The 19,200-nt window shown below is 41.6% G+C and overlaps 3 protein-coding genes and 1 long non-coding RNA gene across 8 annotated transcripts in view; 1 reads left to right on the forward strand and 3 right to left on the reverse strand.

Moving 5' to 3' along the window:
• gria3a (glutamate receptor, ionotropic, AMPA 3a) overlaps nucleotides 1-212 on the forward strand; it is a 27,625-nt gene extending 27,413 nt beyond the window's left edge. For both annotated transcript variants that reach the window (XM_049742577.2, XM_049742576.2), the window contains exon 16: nucleotides 1-212. This exon is cut by the window's left edge and continues 1,192 nt beyond it. The gene's annotated coding sequence lies outside the window, so the exon portion shown is untranslated.
• Nucleotides 1-1,142, reverse strand: part of LOC137840981 (uncharacterized) — a 1,255-nt gene extending 113 nt beyond the window's left edge. Inside the window, exons 1-2 of the long non-coding RNA XR_011088246.1 lie at nucleotides 816-1,142; nucleotides 1-39 (exon numbers count right to left, since the gene is read on the reverse strand). The exon at nucleotides 1-39 is cut by the window's left edge and continues 113 nt beyond it. This is a non-coding gene — a long non-coding RNA (uncharacterized lncRNA). The remainder of the gene's footprint in view (nucleotides 40-815) is intronic.
• Nucleotides 1,143-1,443: 301 nt separating this feature from the next.
• On the reverse strand, nucleotides 1,444-14,437 carry thoc2 (THO complex 2). Of its 4 annotated transcripts, none has more exons than XM_049742575.1 (39): nucleotides 14,270-14,437; nucleotides 13,011-13,066; nucleotides 12,852-12,943; nucleotides 12,709-12,760; nucleotides 12,546-12,616; nucleotides 12,290-12,411; nucleotides 12,067-12,200; nucleotides 11,818-11,978; nucleotides 11,658-11,750; nucleotides 11,296-11,451; nucleotides 10,987-11,159; nucleotides 10,704-10,899; nucleotides 10,591-10,629; nucleotides 10,365-10,495; nucleotides 10,106-10,207; nucleotides 9,919-10,003; nucleotides 9,525-9,618; nucleotides 9,336-9,416; nucleotides 9,130-9,226; nucleotides 8,930-9,047; nucleotides 8,658-8,837; nucleotides 8,394-8,558; nucleotides 8,013-8,288; nucleotides 7,738-7,879; nucleotides 7,490-7,647; nucleotides 7,191-7,319; nucleotides 6,971-7,102; nucleotides 6,702-6,886; nucleotides 6,092-6,267; nucleotides 5,892-5,991; nucleotides 5,420-5,799; nucleotides 5,281-5,339; nucleotides 3,742-3,777; nucleotides 3,088-3,219; nucleotides 2,947-3,013; nucleotides 2,717-2,859; nucleotides 2,564-2,640; nucleotides 2,322-2,368; nucleotides 1,444-2,237 (listed from the first exon to the last, which is right to left on the reverse strand). In XM_049742575.1, exons 1-38 carry the CDS (start codon nucleotides 14,332-14,334, stop codon nucleotides 2,341-2,343), a joined length of 4,683 nt encoding a protein of 1,560 aa, XP_049598532.1. In that variant the 5' UTR covers nucleotides 14,335-14,437; the 3' UTR covers nucleotides 1,444-2,237; nucleotides 2,322-2,340. The 4 variants fall into 4 exon arrangements, 3 of the variants coding, with proteins under 3 accessions (XP_049598532.1, XP_049598531.1, XP_049598530.1); XM_049742574.2 differs by having other exon boundaries at nucleotides 2,322-2,362; nucleotides 2,717-2,871; XM_049742573.2 differs by having other exon boundaries at nucleotides 2,717-2,871.
• A 979-nt stretch (nucleotides 14,438-15,416) lies between these two features.
• On the reverse strand, nucleotides 15,417-16,994 carry epd (ependymin). Its single transcript, XM_049741920.1, has 6 exons — nucleotides 16,835-16,994; nucleotides 16,719-16,750; nucleotides 16,489-16,626; nucleotides 16,235-16,421; nucleotides 15,960-16,041; nucleotides 15,417-15,887 (listed from the first exon to the last, which is right to left on the reverse strand). Exons 1-6 carry the CDS (start codon nucleotides 16,908-16,910, stop codon nucleotides 15,761-15,763), a joined length of 642 nt encoding a protein of 213 aa, XP_049597877.1. The 5' UTR covers nucleotides 16,911-16,994; the 3' UTR covers nucleotides 15,417-15,760.
• Between the last annotated feature and the right edge of the window lie 2,206 nt (nucleotides 16,995-19,200).

Raw genomic sequence — 19,200 nt, forward strand, 5'->3', positions numbered from 1 at the left:
TTGAATGCTATCACAGCTGCTTCTGCTCTGCACCTGTTTCTTTAGAAAAAATGGGAGACGTCACATTTCTGGCTCATTCTTCCCTATTTATTAACCACAAAAAGTCTGGTTAAACCACATATGTTAAGCAAAACGTCATAGAACTTCATTTATGTTGGATATACAGTGACCCCTCGCTACTTCGCGTTTCCGTTATTGCAGCTTCTCTACATCGCGGAATTTTTTTCCAAATTAAAAAAACATTTAAAAGTCCAAATAAAACTTCTAAATTGAGGAAACATATGTCTAACCTTTAGGACAATGTAGTATTGCTCCAAATGTTCGTTTACATTCCTTTAGAAGTCCATTTTCGCGTGTTAGCACGATCGCGAATTAGCATCTTTCCGCTAACTCGTTAGCCTGCCCAGTACTTCTTATTGGTGACCGTACTTCGCGGATTTCACTTATCGCGGGTGGTTTTTGGAACCAATTATCCGCGATAAACGACGTATTACTGTAGTTAGTTAGTTACCATGAGTGTGTAAACACTAAAACTACTTCCGTTGTTAATAGTGAAGTGAATTGCTGCTAAAATGTCTGTTGATACTTTAAACGGACTTATCAGAACTTATTTTGCGGTAACTCAACTGCATCTAATTCTGGTGCTTTAAACAAGGACTTTCACGATTGTTGCACTTCAGCGTCTCCATGAACGGAAGTCAGTCACCTGAACACGACGGCACATAAAAACTAAGATAAGCAGTCCAGCGCCTTCTGTCTTTTACACGTTACATTCCTTTGGTTAATTTTAATTTAACAATTTAAGACGTACATACATACTAAGAGCATAAAATGCTCCTCTTTGCTGATGCTGCTGTTTGCGTCTCTGACCACCCGCGCTGATTTGGAACCATCCAATGAACTGCCAAAGTGCTGAGGATGCATTCGCGTGCGTTGGGAAATTTGAATTTCAGAAATGCTCCGGCAGTGCAGTGCCGTATGTGTAAACATGGCCATCTTCAGCGGGGTGACACCGAGGGTGGCCAGAGCTTTGATTTATTTGAAATATGAACAACTCGGAAGATGTTGCAAGCCACTCATTTTTGTTTAGTCTATTTGACCATCCCTACTATACATGGAAGCTAAGCAAATGGCCAGTAGTTTTTGACTGAGTTTTTTTTTTTTTTTTTAATCATTTGTACCGCAAACGTGAAAGCTGCATGCATGGACGCAATGGACATCTGAGAAAAAGTCATAAGGCATTTTACTACGTTTCATTAATAAAAAACAGTTTGTATTCACCTTCTGTTTTGTTGTTAATCACATTTGGAAATATTGCTAGCAAGAGCATTTGTAGTGACTAGAATTGTATGATTAAACTGTTATTCTACGAACAAAAATCAACATGAAATAACCAACAAGATTAACAATAGAATAGCAAATGAAGAGACCATACAAGTGACACACTATAAGAAAACTATTTATTTTTTCTGTTTTAAAAATACAAAAGAAAAACAACCAAGAAAAACAAATGAGTACAGCAGATAAAATCTCCAACGCAGCTTCCATTTTGGAGAACAAACTTTCCTGCATTTATGATGTACAACTGTATTTAAAAATCAACTCTTTATTTTTCCCAAATAAATTATGTAAAACCTGATTAATGCATCCACAAAAGGAACACTGTGTGATACAAAATATGGAGGAAAAAAAACGTGAATTTTATGTTATCTCCTTTATTATAATACACAATATACAAAATGGTCCTTTTTTTTTTTTTTTTTTAAATCACATATTCTATTGTCTAACAGAGATTAAAAGGTTGAGCTAAATAAATAAAATTCTCAGCGGGATATGAGGTTATGGTAAGCGTATTAACATCAATAAAATGGATGAAAGCAAGGGTTGAAGATGTTTAAACAACCAAACAAAAAATAAAGACATTTTCATGAGACCACTCAATCCAAATTCAAATGCTACAAAAGTCATTTCCTACGTCGACGTCACAAAATATCAACATTGTCAACAGGGCAAAAGAGTTTGCTCACATTGAAAATATATGGAAAAACATATTCCAACTTGTTTTCTGCAGGTTACAAAAAGTTACGAATCCAGCGAACAGCGTGGGGGAGGGCATTTAATAAAAAAAAAAAAAAAAAAAAAAAAAAACAGGTCGGAATGGAGGTTGGCCATAAAGTCAGCAAAGCACAAATGGAGGCGTTGAATTCTTGTGGATAAAAAGCCAGACTTTTCCAGGTCTGAAACGTGGACAGAGGGAAGACAGAGGACGTCAGCAAGTGTCGACCATGTAGTTTGTTGTCGTTCTAAAGAACGCTTCCTACCTTGCCTGATCAGCGCACATTATCTGTGCTTGTCGGAGGACTTATGGGTGGTGAACGTTAAGGCCAAAAAAAAAAAAAAAAAAAAAAAAAAAACGCAAGCAGAGAAATGTACCAAACAAAAGATGGAGATTCCAGATGTGACTTGACAAGATCGGGGAACACAAGCAAGAAAAAGTCGGAAACGGTCTTGCGAGTAAGCGCAGACGCACGCCGAGGCATTTAACGCAAGGCGCTAAGGATATTGTTTTTTGTCTTCCTTTCCTCCGCTGCTGTCCCTCTTCTCTTTCTTTTCAGACCTCTCCTTATCGCGTCGGGATTCCTGCAAAAACAACCCGTTTCAAATCAATTGAAATCGTTTGAATCGCTTGAGGGAAATAAAAGGAGGCACAAGTAACCTTTTTTCCTCCGGCGGAGGTTCGTTCGGGCTTGACGGAGTCGCCCTTCTCTTTGCTGGAGGATTTGGACCGTTTGCTCTTCTCTCGCTCCGCCGAGAGCGGCGAGTCGCAAGGGCTCTCGCACTGGCTGTTTTTCGAGGCGTCTGAGGAGAGAACTTTTCAGTGTCACTTCTGCAAAGTTTAGCGGGCGGGTTTCTCCTTTGACTTTGAAGAGCATTGCCACAACTTACTGGTTCCGTTCTCGTCCTTTCTGCGTTTGGGTTCGAGGCTGACCTCGCGTTCACCTAAGCCGAGGTCCTGGAAGACAAAAAAAAAAAAAAAGTCGGTCGGCATACATGGGTCAAACTTTCTTGTCAATTGAGGATACTCACTCTCTTCCTCTCTTTGCGCTCCTTTTCTTCTTTCTTCTCTTTGCATCGGAGAAGTGCGTTCTCGGAATCGATCTTGTCCAGCTCCCTCTCTCTGCTTTTGGACCGCGCTAGTGAATTGTAGGTGAGGTGGTGCTGCAATGACAATTAGACCCAGACAAAGGAAAACAAAGAGCAGAGTTTTGTGAATCGTGTCCAAAGAGATGGCAAGACAAGAGTGACCCTCGCTTTGTCACAACTCCCTACCACTACGCCCGGGCGTCATGGTAACAGGAGCAATACGGTATGTGCTCTTCTGAGTGAGGTAGCTGTAGTGGTGAGAGGCGAGTCACTTGGTTACTTAGCAACAAGAGAGGGCCGAAGCACAACGGGAGGCGTTAAAGCTGCCCATTGGCCGTAGTTTGGAATTCTATCATGGAAAAGTTAAGACGGACATGTAAGTCTCAGCGCAATAAGACTTTCATTTTCGATTCGGTTTGAAAAATTATTGGTGCTTTACTTTTCCTCATTTTATCAAAGCTGAATGTTTTCAGTGTTCAATATTTCATTTTGTCTATCGTCTCGCAGTATTGCTGTAATGTCACGAACAAACCGCAGCGCACTCGACACTAATCATGGTGAACTGAGCGCAACGGAAGTAGCAGATGAGATGCAAACCTTGGACGTGGACTCCTTGGGCTCGTTGCTATTGTCCTGTAGGGATGAATGGAGATGACAGATGAGCTGAGGGAGGGTGGGAGGTTCGGGAGGAGCTTTTCAGACAGCAGTAGAGAGTCGGAAGATTGGATTTGGAAGGTGTCGGGGCGGGGGAGGGGGGAGTGTGAGGGAGGGAGGTGGGGGCCTGGCCGGCAGGACCAACGACGATCTGCTCCCTTGACCTCTGACCTTCGGGGGGGGGGGACTTAGGCTTTCACATGGTTAGCACATAGAGGAGAGATCATTGGCTCAGCATGTGGAATGTAAAGACTTGATAGAAAACCCTGAGCATGTATTCACTAACAGCTAGTGTCAGTAATGCAGACATGCCTGGCATCTGAGGTAGCATACGATGGAAGTCAGATCATAAATATTATATATAAGAAAACTGTACATCAAAAGTGCTAGCGGTGATAACGGGCGTGTGCATAAGGTAATTTCCTCCGCATCTGTGTGTGTGAGTGCAAGAAAAATCAGTCTACGTGTGTGTGTCTGTGTGTGAGACTACGTCCCTACAGAGATAACTGTAGCTGTCACTTACAGTTCAGGATATGACACAGGGAGCCTATTTCTCGGGCGCAGGGTTAAATATAGACCTATCGCAAGCTCCCCGCAGATTGGGCAAAGCTCCAGATGTTCCCTCACGGCTGCAGCCTGTCTTTGTTGTCGAGGCAGGCTTACTTCCCGCAGCATTTTTGGGCTGATTCAACACCGTGACATTCATCATCTCTGTTGAGCTCAGCTGCCGGTGGCTCCGTGGAACGCTTGCCGGGAGGTAGCAGATGTCGGCGGCGGTCGTCATCGAGGCAGCGCCGCAGAGGCCGTCGGGACCAAATGACTTGCAGCTCGCAAATGGAGGGGGGGGGGTTTGATCATACAGTGATCAGAGGGGGCAGGGGGGGCTGATGAATCAGCCCCAGCGAAGAGGCACTCTGTCAGCAGAACAACATCCCGCTCTCTGCTGGATTTGGCAATGACGAAGGGGGCGGGGCAGGAAGCGACGTGCTTTCATTGTAGTTGAAATCTTCTCGGCTTGCCCAAAAAAAGGAGAAACGTTGCAAACTCTCAGGTTGGTGAGGGGGGAAAAATAAATTGCCAAGCCATTTCCTCCAAAGTAAAAAAAAAAAAAAAAAAAAACTCTTTGAAAAAATTCCAACAGCATAATATAAATGCGTACAAAAAGGCGTTTTCTTTCCAAGGCACGCTGATCACTTCCATCAATAGGAAAATAGACACATATTTCACTATGAAAATACTTAATATTTACAATTTTTCTTTGCTAAGTCCTTCTCCCAAATCTTGGGGGAAAAAATATTCTGCCAGTGTCCACAGAAAGCTTTCCAGCCCTCCTGGATTGAGTGGGGCTTTCCAGATGGCATGCAGGCTGCGTTTGGGGAAACTCTCCTTGGTGATCTTCAGGGGTGCTGCAATGCGCAACGGCGGGGAACGCTCCGGCAGATAGAGAAGGAATGGGCACAGCCTTCCTCAAGCCATACTAACCTTAACAGACGACGAGTGGGATGGAGAAGAGTGACTGTCGAGCTTTCGTCTTTTGTGATCTGAAACGAAAAGTCGATTTGTTACAGCTTGAAGGATTCATTCATGGAATGCGGCAGAGCTCAGCGGACAGACCCCTTACCCCTCTCAGTATCGGCTGACTCCGATCTGGGAACTGGTGACTTGCGCGAGCCGGCCATAGCGCCCCTGTCTCCTTTCTCCTTGCTCTTGGACTCCTTGATGGCATCGCGCTCCCTGGAAGGCTCCACGGACTCCCCGTTGCCGGCTTTGGCCTTGTCATCTTTCATCTTCTCCTCAGCCTTGACTTTGTCTCGGTCTGCCTTGGGTGTCTTCTCCTTACCCTCGCGAAGCGCCCGCTCATCCTTGCCTGCTCTCTCTTCTCTCAGCTTTTCTCTGCGAGCCTCCGCCTTTGTTTCAGGAGTGCTGGCGGGCGTCTTTTCCCTTTTCTCTTTTTTCTCCTTGCCACTCTTCTCCTTATCGTCTCGCTCTTTTATGGTTTTGCTGCCAAGGAGGAGAGAAGACATTTGGATTATTATTTGATAGCTTTGGATTTGACACCGCAGTCAACGCGGATGAGGTGTGGGGGCACTCACCTGTTAAGAGCACCATTTCCGTTGCTGGTGGTTACTTTAGCTGCTGCACTGTTGGCTTTGTTTACTGGCTTGCTGGTCTGACTTTTATCCTTTCCCCGATCTGTAGATAAACAAGCCAGAGTGTTTTGACCACCTTGTTCCTGAGCGGGCTATCCGAGCCCTGCTCTCATCAGAGTCAAGCCAATTTTGCAGTCACTCACCAGCATCATCTGACAACCCGTCGTCTCCCTTCATCATGGCTGTGGCAGGCTTGCCTGTGCTGCCTGGTCCATTCTGCTGACCGGCAGGAGTCGCATTGCGCGCTGGTGGCTCTTTGTGGTGAAACTCATTCTCAGGGACCATGCGCACCTTCTGGCTTTTCAACCGACCTGAATAACTGCAAGATGTGAAAGGTTAATAAAAGGTTTCACATGGAAGAGATGGAAGACACAGACCCTTTAGGCTGCCCCGCATTAAGAAAAGACAAAGTGATCCCGGTTTCATTAGAGTGGTGGTCCAATACGAAACATCAAATAGTACACTTTATAAATTACACTCTCAAAATGTGTCTATCTTGCTTCCAGAGCATTTGTGTCCCCGGAACTTTTTTTTTTTTTTTTTTTTAACCGTTGTTGAATCCAAATATTTGAACCGACTGGTGTGGGGAAAAAAACGACTTTAGTAATTTCAATAGCGGTTATGGTGCAACATCCATGAGATTTGTGTTTCTTCAAGCCAAATTAAAGGTCCACGTCACCCCCTCCAAGTAACCTCATGGTAGTGAACTTTCAAGCTCCACAGAGCGCTCAACTGCACACAATGCTATGTTACCCCATGGCTAAGGCATAGAGATCTGGCCTCTTCTCCTTCTCCTTAACGCAGATCTTGTGGACACGGTACTCCAGCGCTTGGCCCAGATTCAAAACCTTGGGATAACATGGCAGGATTTTGATGAGAACGATTAGGATGTTTCGGATGTGAGTGTAATCTCCCGTCTCCAGGCAGTGAACTGAAGCCTAGAGGAGAAATGAGAAACGGGAAGACACTGTTCTGCTAGTGATCATGGCAAGAGTCGAATAGCCTAATCTAAGGTGGCTTACCTTTGTCAGCATGTAATGCCATTTGTGCACCACATGCCTGAAGTTCTCATAATCCAGCGGATTGGCTTGTTGGCCTCCGTCAAATCCCGACGCTCGCAAAATAGTCAGGAAACCGGGGTAATTGCCACATTCCTGGACCACATGACGAGAGTTGACAGAGATTGACGTCATGTTCAGCTCACTGTATTTATACACACGTATGAGGGGAACCATTTTCTACCTTCTCATAGACAGCGCGATCGCTATGCCAGCGAGTCACCGTCTCGAGCATGCAGCAGAGGAAGCGGCCATATCGGTGCGACTCGTTCTCTGTACAACTGGCCACAGTGTAAATGATGGCTGAGAAAACCTGCGGGGCAAATCGGCACATTGTAGATGCTTGGACAAATAAAACGCAGCCAAGCGCACCAGTAAATTACAAGATAGAATTATTAGTATATGTGCATGTTTTGAAATTAATGGGATTTTGTAAACTACAGGTTTAGTAGGTACAGTTGCATGTCCAAAGGACTGACTTACCCTGTCGTAGCACAGAAGAGTGCAGAAGTTGGGCGTCATCTGCTGGTGAACCAGCTCGACAAAGCGGGCGCAGTAAACGGCGTCGATGGAGGAGAAGATGCAGCGGGGGAACAGACAGAGCTGCAGGAACTTGGTGATGGTCTCATTCTTGGTAGATTCTGATGAAAAATATGTGGAGGTTGTATTCTTAAAGACAGGCAACGGGGCAATACAGACACACAACAGAGGCTGCAATCCAGAACACTCACTGGTCATCAGCCACTTGTCTTTCTCCAGTTTGAGGCGGTGGAGCACCCTCTGGACGTGCTCGAGTTGCTTTTTCTCCTCCTCCTGCAGCTTTTCCTGCAGTGCAGTGCAGCGTTCCTTCTCTTTCTTTTTCTTATTCATAGGCTGTGGTGGAAAGAGTCCAATATTGCAACAATTAAAACAAATGCTTTACGTTCTAGAATTTATACATTCATGACTGCATAAAGAAATGTAAACTGCCAATACAATAGTTTGATGTGGCGAGCCAACGACTCACCGTTTCTGGATTCTCATCAATGGCCTTGATCTGGGCCTTGAGCTTGTTGATCTCACGCTCGTAGGCGGCGTGGGGCACGGCGAGGTCGTACATGGTGAGCGACCAAAAGGTGGCGTAGAACTGGGGGCGGAGGTCTTCCCAAACCCGGGCTGGATGGAGGGACATCACAGCCTCGTGCACCGGCGCCATGACTTGCTCGCACGCCGCCACGTACTTCTGCACCTTCTGCTGCTGCCTGTTACCTTTCTCCGTCTTCTTCAGCTCATCGTACTTGGACTGAGAGGAGGGAAGAGAGGGGAGCAGATCATCTCGTACTGTCTTGAGTCAAATGGATTAAAAAAAAAAAAAAAAATCCCTCTCACGGCAAGCATGTCCACTCACCAATATTTGATGGGCGTACATTGGGCGAGAAAGAAAGAAGGCAGCGTCGTGTGGAGTATGGAACTGGTTACAAAGGACGTCAATGGGGGGAACGCGCTTGATGTAGTCCTCTGTGCTGAGGTTGGAGGCTAAAAAGCCACCAAACTGCACCAGTGTGTCATGACACTGCAGGAAAACATATGACGGTTGAAAATAAAAGGTCATTTCGTGCACGTGCAAGCATAAATTCAGTCTCAGTGACAAGCAGTAAGCAAGCGCACATACCTGGTCATACAGGTGGCCGACTAGTTTGAGATCTTTATCTCCACTTTCTAGGAAAACCACACCATTTCTTTGCTGGACCATGAGTACACAAAGCGGCAGGGCCAGTTCATGATCAAGCAGAGCATCCTTAAGACGTTGCGATGACTTCTTCGTGTTTCTAATCTGACCAAAGTAGCCACCCTGCGGGCACAATGCGGGAGGTTATCACAACCATTACGACAAATACTGGCAACGCCAGACACGAAGCTGACAAACGTAAATTAGTCACTAACCTCAGCTTTGAGTTGTTCCCCTCCTGTCATTGCTTCGAGCTGCTCTGATGTCATTTCATCCGTAACCTCGATGCCGGCCATTTTCTGCACCACTTCCTTGAGGATCAACAGGTCAAAACTGGAAAAAGAAACCAATATCAGAAGAGTACAAAAATAAATGCAAACTAAGGCAAGGAGCAATGGACTTTCATAAAACCGACCTTTTTCCTGCTTTGAGTTGATTGGTGACATACTGAAGGAGGCCGGCCAAGTCGATTGGATATTTCCTGAACACAGCTCCACACAGACTTGCCAGGCCTTTTTTGACAAATGGAAAAGGAGTGTTAGGTAGTCAAACACCAAACAGTTTCTCTCCAATTAATTGATATATAGGGACAGTGCGGTCGTGTCATCTTAAGACTCATACTTTGTAGCCACGATGAGATTGTGGTGTCGTCATGCTTCATCTTCTCCTTCTCGGGATTGGCCAGAGCTTCCACAATGCAATCTGAACATTTGCGGTTAAGAGAAACACACAGGCGAATAACCTAGATATGCACAAGCTACTATCTACACCACAAAGAAAGTGCCAACGAGAAAAAGAGTAGGAGGATACAGGCCAAGACATCGTAGTTGAGGGATGTGAGGTATTTCAAAGAATCCACCACTGGAACAATGAGGTTATCATACCACTGGATCTGTGACAGCATCTGATAAGAGAACCAACGTCAGGACAACACCAGATGGATATCAATAACCATTAAATACAGATCTACAAAAACATTTTCTCTACTATCAACTTTAATCATTCACATTTTACTCATCATATACCAGTGAAGTGCAAATCAATTGATTTGTTGAGAATTTTATAGAACATATTTTAGTTTCTTACTGTCAGAGTTGCAAGTTCAAATGATACGTTTCCGCCTCAAATGCAACTGACTGCCTTTGCAGTAATTTAATGTAAATAATGCAAATTAAAATAAATAATAATAATAAATGACGCTTACATAATCAAAAACAATGGTGGGGTTGGTGTGGGTTAGTTTGCCAATCTGCCTTCCAGATTGTTTCACGTTCTCTTTGGTCAAGCGCCTAGGGGGGGGGGGGGACATTCCAGAAGACGTCGTCACTATTAATGACAGCACAGTCGCACTAAAGGAAAACTCACTAATACTCCATTAAAAAGTGACTTACTTCATAATATAACGAGCCCCTTCCACAGTATGAGCTTTAACTTTGACCAGCAGGGGGTGGCTGGAATACGTTTCATTTTTCCACTGTCCATACAGGCGGTACCTGGCAAAAAAAAAAAAAAAAAAATTAAAAAAATTAAAAAAAAGAAGTGGATTTTCAATCAACACTTCAACTGAAATTGGTCAGACTGCACAAGAGGCGTTCTGACACCTCACTCCCCGGCATAACAAAATAAGTGAAATGTGTGCGCTTGACTCACCTGTGATGGTAGGGGAAGAGCTTAAAGAAACCCCAGAGCTCCTCAGACATGCACGCATTACACTCCATCAGCGAGAGGGAAGGGAGGAGCACCTGGTCTGCAATGCTCAGGAAACAACTCAATAGTGTTTCCTGGGACCAATAAACAGTGAGCAGATGATTAATGCCGGAAACATTCAGCACATTCTGCTATGACAGAGCAATTAGAAGCAAATTTTCATACAAACCATTTTGTCTTTAACATCCGAGCCTTCGCTGTTTTGGTACTGCAAAACAAAGGACAAGCAATGGGTGCCTTTGTCAAGGTAATGTACAGGCAAGTCCGGATGCAATGGCATACCTCTTTCATGAATGCCTTGCCCAGTCGCACAATCTTGGCGAAGAGGATGGGGTCATGCGTGAGGTGAGGTCCTAGGTAGCCGAGCATGCTGAACGCTTCCCTGCGCAAGTCCTCGAAACTCTCAGCTGGCTTAGGGGCCCGCTTGTTCTTTAGTGGATTCATCACACATCCCCGCGCGCCTTTCGGGAGGCCAACCCTGGGAAAAACAGGGGAAATGCACACACGTTGACTACCATCTCTTCCAGAAATCAAGTTAACTTGACACGAGCGAGAGGAATCATACCCTCGGTACAGAGGATCCACTGTGAGGTGTAACAGCTGACAGAGGGCTAGTGCAATGAACTTATGAGAAGTAGCATAGAAGGAAGGCATCTGGTCCATTATACTCTGTGCATGGTGCCAGTCCCCAATCCTGAGAAGTGCTTCCAGCAGACCGAGCTTCTGGTTATCTGGTGGCTACGAGTGCACAAGGAGTTTGTCCTATTATTACTTTACTGAAACATGTCACAGACTGGCAAATATACAAAGTACTCAACAGATAGCTGAATGCCCCTGAAAAAAAAAACAACCAACAACAATTTAAAGGCAATACCTGCTCAATCTTCTCGTCCTCCTTTTCCTTCTCTTTTTCCTTGTCTTCACTTTTATCGGAAGGCAGCACAACCATAACCAATTTGCGAGCAATCTGTTTGGCCTCTGAAATAACTAGTTTGTGTTCCTCAACAATGGCGGCATCTAGCGGTAAAAGCTGGAATGACAGAGGGAAGACAAGAGGTCTACAATCAGTTTTAAGTAATGAGTTCTAAAACTTCCTTATTATGAATATTAATGTGTGATAAATTTAGGAATGTTGAAATCAAATGGATTACAATAGTCCAGAATTTCACGTTTGATATAATTCGCTTAATACAAAAAAAGCATAATAATTGTACTATTGAAGTTGACTTTCCTTACATGTACATAGAGATCTTCCAATTCTATCAGGTTATGATGTAGTAGGGCAGCAGCAATGTGGTATAATGACTTGGGAGTTTCCTCATTTGGTTCCTGAAAACAAAAAGGTTAGAATAAATCAATAATATGACAAAATTAATTGTGCTTTGTGGCTTTTTACCTGATAAAATTTGAATTTAAAGCCAAGGATGTGGCAGAGAGTGAGTGCCTCGCACATGTAGGACTTGATGAGGGACAAGAAGAACTCATCTTGATCTGATCGACTTTCATACACCTCCAGGATTATGTCCAGAACACGGTTAGGATCTAAATTGAAACATCCTGTTGGCAATAGGGGAGGGGGCCATAAATGTAACAAACTTGTAACAAACTTCCTGCATAAAGGGGAAAAGAAAAATGTGATGTGTACCTATGAGAGACTTGATGCTTTCCAGTACAATGTGACTGGTGATGTTGCCGGACAGGTCTTGGCCAAGCTCTGTGATTAGTTTGGCATAGCCCTCATTTTCCTCCCTCAGCAAGTTGAACTTCTGTTGCTTGTAACTAAGAAGAATCAGCAAACATTAAGCCGAATAAGTACAGTTTCAATAAAAAAAATTACTACATTCCTCAAATATGTGCACCCAACTTACAATAATTTGGTCTTGATTTTCACGATCTTCTGATTGAATTGATGGGCTTGTTTGATAAGTCCGAGAGATTCAAGGGTTTCTGGATCCAGACGCTCCTTCAAAATGGCCTCTGGGAGAAAAATCTGAAAAATGGCAGTTTGTTATGTTCCTACTTCATTACTTTTTGCCTTTTAAAAAAATCAAACCACTGCTCATTTCTAGCATCATCATGTAAACCAATATTCTATCACACTCAAAGAAAAAAAAGAACTCTCACCAGACATGCTCCGACTAATTGGATGTAATGGTCACGCTTGTGTTTTTCCTCCAGTGCAACAGTCTCTAAATCTGTGAGAGGGAAACAAATATATAATTAATAACCGTCTCAATTCTGTGTTTAAGTCATGCTTGCTTTATTATTAATATTAATCGAACAGTACCGAGGACACTAAAGACATCAGCTAAAATTGATGGCATGTCTTCTCGGAGTTCCTGCGAGCAAAACAAAAAAAATTAAATATTAACTGAGAAAATGACACCCGTGATCGAAATGACGTGTTGATTAGGAAAAAATAAAAAATACCATCATCTCTCCAAGGACGCTGGCGACAAGGTCCAACTTGAGGTTGCCCTGTACAACTTGCCAGCAGAGCTCATATAAGGCCGACTGGATATCTGAGTGGTTCAACACACAAGAGAAGGTTAGAAAATGAAGATTTGGGATGATGAAGAAAAAAGTTACCTTTTATCTGACATCCATGATCTATTTTCTCTGTTAGTCCTTTGCAGAGTTGTACACTAGGGAGGAAAAACAAAATTAACCAGTCACATTTTGTTGAATGTCAAATGATAATCTTGTTAACAGACTACTGTAAATTGATGTTCATCAATTTACAAGGTGCCAAGCATGCTGATGGTAGATGTGACTACGCAAGGTGTAAAAATAGTATGGTGATCTACGTAACCATGATGCATTATTTATACTGAAGTGTAATGCTTAATGTCTGATTTTTGTCTACCGTGTGGTTAGCATGTAGAAGCAAAACCAAGGCGGAGGACATTAAAATCACAGCATTTTAGCAATCGCAATTTTTTTCTTTTTTTAGCAATTTCTGGCCTTTATTTTCAAGAGGCCCACACCGTCCAAAATAATTTGAGTAAATGTGCAACATAATTAACGCGCACCTAACTCATTTACGGGCGGTTTTGACCATCCTTATTAGAGGCTGCTTCAACAATTGTTTATCAACATTTTGAATGTTTGCGTTGAATATATTCCAATAGGTACAACAGGCTACTGTAGGTAAATGCTAGGTACTCCTAAGGATGTTAAGCATTACCTATATTTTCGATTATCTCGTCGACGTTTGCATTACGTCGATTAGTTATCGTGCATTTAACTCGATTCAATATGTTAATGTGAAATTAAACGTGTCACAAGGAATCGTCATCGAGCAAAAGCACATTGTTGCTAATTTGCTAGCATCGTGTCAAGCTCCGTCGTTCCCTCCACCGGGTTATAGACGGTGACTAAATTATTTTAAACAACGATGTTAAAACTGATATGCTGGTACTAATACTAAACTAACTACTGTCATCAACGATATGTCTTCAAAGTCCTGCAATTTGTATTCTAAATTACAAAAAATGCAATATGGGGCTGCATGGATGCTAGTTAGCCTAGCTTTACTAGCCATCGTGCTAACAATTTCATAAGCTATTAAGGAAATGGCAAACATTCAGGTATTCTTAGCTAAAATCCACCAATGTTAATTATCAGCCCCATCGGATGGGCAAAGAATAGCCCCGTTACACTGCTCATTTTACGTCTGCAAAAAGCAAAATTTATTTAATAGCGGTTGGCAAACTGTACGCTAACTAGCATTTAGCTGCACTTGAACGACTGTTCAGGCAGCTAACAACACAATTATATAGTTAGAGCGACATCTAGTCTACAGTACGGGCTTATTTTATAAACTGTGTTGAAGTCGGACCACTCACAAATCGTGTTTTCCCGATTTCTCCCAATTTTTGACCCATTCGCCAGGGAGGATAGGTGTCGCCATCTTCCATCCACAGCGGTTTGATGTCTTCGTCGGCAGGGTCAAATGTGCGGAGCTACGGTGAGCTAGCCAGCCTAGCACGCCGATGCTACTGCTGCTAGCACACAGATGCATGGCGGGACGTCGAAGGTGGAGCGCCTCTCTCACAAAGACTCCCGCTCAGTGCTACAAAGACGAACTGTAACTTCAAGTAAAAACGTAGATAACGTGTACTTAATTGGAGGTTTGATTAAATTAAAAAATTCAAGTGCAGTATATGTCGTGACGGTGCTTTTTCCTTCTCGTTTTCGTGTTGTTAACTGTTCAAGACACACCAAATAATAGACCTAGGCTATGCATGACACCAGGTCAAAAGCGAATAGTAACACAAATGTAATATTCACACAAAAACATACATATTGATAAACATGGATAGCAAACATTTTGATTACCTAAAACAATTTCTTTACATATATGCTACTGTTGGAACATTTTATTGTATAGGAGGCGAGGGCAACCCAATCGCCATCCACCTTGCATCAACCATTACTAATTAATTATCATTTTCTTCTAAAGACAAACATTAACACAAATAAACCTCACATCAGATTAGTCAAATTTCACCCCATTATATGTTAATAAAAAATAAATGTTAAGTCGTGAGGTTAATAAAACTTTTTGTTTAATAGTTGTTCAACCACATATCAAAAATGTATACTTGTTTAAAAAAATTATATGGCTTGAATATAGTTGTTTAAAATGATGATATAACTTGATTATATAACTTCAATACATCTGTTTCCTTTATTTGATTAATGTATATATGCGATATGATTGTATGCTTATGTAATCAATGAAGTATAAGCATATCTGTATTGTTCATATGAATGGATTAATTACAAATAACAGAAATAAAAATGAATTACTATTTTGGATAAAAAAAATACATGTTTATCTATGTGTATTTTATATATTAATTTCTTGATATTTATTTTATATTGGTTGAGTTCTTGTAAATAAAAATGGGAACAGACACATTTTACATATTTCGAGAGCTAGCGAGATAAATCGAGGGATTGATGGAGGAAAAGGGAAAAACTACCCAAAACTTTTTTTCATGTTTTATTAAATGAAGACAGAGAGCAGCATATTGAACAATCCAATCAATGCAATTAATTGCATTCTCCCTAAAAAAAAAAAAGCTAAGTCTAGTGAAACCACTTGTGTTTGTTGTTCCATTAATTTTAAAGAGTTTTGTAAGCAAGACTGATGTGAAAGTAGTTCTTAATTATGAGTAGTTATTAATTATATGATATATGTCATTTCTCCCTTTACAAGGGAAAACATTTGTAATGCATAGATAGCAGTTTCATGCAAAGTATTAAGGTCGCACATGAGAGGAAGAGAAGGGATCTGACGGGGCACACTTCTCTTCAATGATTTCCTCTATTTAAAGGAATTCTTCATAGAAACCATACACTGTGCCTTCTGGTGTCTCCTCCACATGCAATCCTTGGCAAAAGGGAGGCACCACAAGAAGATCTGGGTCCTTGATATCCAGTTCAACATTCAAGTTGCTGAGAAAAAAAAAAGAACAATGAGGAGACATTAAATTGAAGCCAAATATGCTTCAAAACATGTAGCCATACCTGTAGATAAACATGGAGGAGTCCGTCATGTAGATTGTACTAAGAGGTAAACACCCCATGGTTGCACACATGAGGCTTTGGCCTTAAAAAAAAAAAAGTTATCATGAATTGAAACTGTATTGAAGCCATTTTGAACAATCCAGGTTAAAACAAATAAGAATTGTGCTTGTGTATTAGTAATGTTAGTTAACTTGTAGAAAGTGATGTTTGACATCTATTCTTGTTAATGGCAATCAATGAGTTAATGTTGTGTGACAGTTCTGTGTTGTCCTTACCTTTATAGCCCGGTGTTGGTATTGTCCATATTTGAAATTTCAGGCCTTCCCCTTCAATAAAGGTGCTCCCCGAGGTCATGGTGGAAATGTAAGTTGCATCGTTGGGAATAGCGAAAGGGTGCTTTTTGGATTGCAGTGACTTCTTCTCGCAGCTCTGGTTTTTGCTGTCGATCTTGTATAATATCCCCTGGTACATACAAGTGAGACAAATTCAAGAACACAAATTGCAATGGCTGGGGAGACAAAGTCATTACCTCCTCAAAAAACACCAAGAGATCCAGATCCAAGGTTACATTCATGGGAAGGCTTGAATTGGATTGGAACCGGAGTTTCTTATGCATCGAGTCATATGTGAACACTCCAACTGCTCTCACTTCACCCATCGCTCCCATCTGGTCTCATCCAGAAGCACACATTAAGAGAAAAAACACAATTTAGTGCTTTCAAAACATTTTTGTCTTGGAATTAAAAGAGTATCACTCACCACGGAAAGTAATCCTGTCATATTGGGTGAACCTGAAAGACATTTGTTTCCTTTTCAGTTACAATACTTACATGTCACGCAATGCAAAATGGAAATATGTGCAGTGAAATTCTTACGACATGGGTGATGCTGGTCTGCGTGGGCACTTGCAGTCCAGCACATGAAGACAAACAGCAGAACCGCGGCGTACATTTTTCTCCCCAGTCCAAAAGCAGTGTGAGTCTGAAAGGATGGTCAAAAATTAGACTGCCTTCCCTGCACTGCCCGAGCAGCTTTTAAAGGGACGTAGCGAAGCCCGAGATGACGTCAAATAGCCAGCTTTCAAAACAAGTCCCCCTGCTTTGTTCTGGCAGGAGGTGACCTTTTTCAAAAAAGATTTGTTCCATTTCTTTTCTTTGCTTCATTTACTCAGCTGTTCTTTGGTGTTTTATTGCATCTTGCACTTTTTGTATATCCTGATTTTTGATTAGTAAAGGAAACTTTGCCGTACTGGCTCTGGATTTTGATTGTCAGCACTGCTTACTTGTCAATGAGACTTCAAGTGTGATATAATTGAGCTCATATAACCCATCAAAATTGTATAGATGGACATGATTAAATAGTATGCGGCTTTTAAAGTTGTGATTTAACCTTCAACGTTTAATCGATAAAAGGAAGTTTGGCAAGACGAGCGCCATTTACAGCCCACCAACAGCACAAGTTAGGTCAGGAATGTTTTGTTGTGCAAAGTTTGTGAAGCGATCATTTGTTATTCTTGAATGTGTTGTTGTCCAAAGTTGGTGCAGCTGTCGTTTGTTATTCAGTTAACATTGTGCTCCTTGTTCCTTGTCCCTGGCAAAAAAGCCTGTACACTTTTTTTTTGGGTCAAGTTTTAGCGACAAAAACACGATTGCGTACGTTTTTTGCATCTTAATGAATGCCGAATGATATTTTATTAAAAATAATCATTTGTATTTTGTGTTGTTAGGATTTATGGCTACAAAGCTAACATGGGGAAGTGTGAGTCCGTTCATTTAATTAAATAGGAAACAAGGAAATACTATTAAACAAGTAAAAAAATGAAGAAAAAAAAAGGATGACCAAAAAAAGCATTACATACACATTCCATTCTTGAAATGCGTTTACATTTTATTACTATATTTATTTGGTCATGTCCACGTGGTTGATTGATTTTTTTCCCATACTGTAGAGTTGCGCAATAAAGTTGCACAATAAAGTGTGAAAAGTAAAAATAGGAAGGAAAACCAAGAGCGAGACTGAGAGTAAACGAGATGTCACAAGGGAATTTTGCTTTTAAGGCACCATTGGGTGGGCGGCGATTATGAAAATGAGGCAAGCCCTTCTCCTGATGCCCAAAACCACGAGTGAGTCCTGCCTAAGAGGAATTCACACAGTATACAATGATTCACTACTACTCAAATAGATTACCTCATATTTGTTGTGGAGGATCCCAAGCTATTTTGAAGCTGGAAAATATCTATTGTATAACTGGTAAGGGCCCTAATATTGATCCCTGGGGGGTACCTCTATAAAATGTGCAAAAGTCCGTAGCCAAAGCTAAAGTGACTGAATTCCAGTATTGTACTTTAAATCAATTTAAGATAATTATACATAAATGGTCTTGACTACTCAAAGGTGCTCAAATAAAAAATTAAAAAAAGAGACGAGACCTCCTTCCAAACGAGCAGCCGACATGCCAATGCGGAACTTCCACACCACAAAGAGGTAGGTTGAAAAGCTGTGGTGTTTTTGTTTTGAATAGGAGTTATTTCCAGTGATTTTGGGCAGATTTTTTTTTAAATTCCCCAAGAAATCTTACAAAGTATACAGTAAAGCGCGAGGGCACATTTCAGACTGACAAGAAATGAAAAAAAGGAAAAAGAGTAGCTCACTCAGTTTTCCAAATAAGAGGTCCAGTGTGCTTGCTTCAAGAGGTTTATCACTCTTCCAGATGAGGTTTACTCTAAAAACAAAAGACAATTAGACACTATAAATTTAAATGCTAAAATTCAACCAAACCATACGACCGTATGAATTTCGGTAGACATCAGTGCTGCCTGGCATGTTGTGCTAGGAACACTTACACAAGCATACACAAACAAATAACGCAACACAACGAACACAGTAAACATTTTGAAGCCATGAAGCATTCATCAGCAACTTTGGAATGTTGGGTAACTTCCCAAAACTGAATAACTAGTCCCATGTTAGGAATTTACCTCTGCATAATAATCAGGTCCATCGTGTCTGGAGTGAAAAAAAAGAAAGCACACTTCCTCATAATAATAGTGATTAAAAAAAAAAAAACAATAATGCTGCAGTTTGAGTTAGGCTTTCAGTTGTGAAGCTAAAAGTATTTATTTGCACGAAGTGAAATTATTAATTATTTATAATTATTATTAAACAATTTATTTTACAATCATATCGTATACACCTCGACAGTATTCAGGAAAAGGACAACTGTGATTTCCTCCGCGAGTAA

This window comes from Syngnathus scovelli, chromosome 15 (assembly GCF_024217435.2).
Source record: "Syngnathus scovelli strain Florida chromosome 15, RoL_Ssco_1.2, whole genome shotgun sequence".
Taxonomy (NCBI): domain Eukaryota; kingdom Metazoa; phylum Chordata; class Actinopteri; order Syngnathiformes; family Syngnathidae; genus Syngnathus; species Syngnathus scovelli.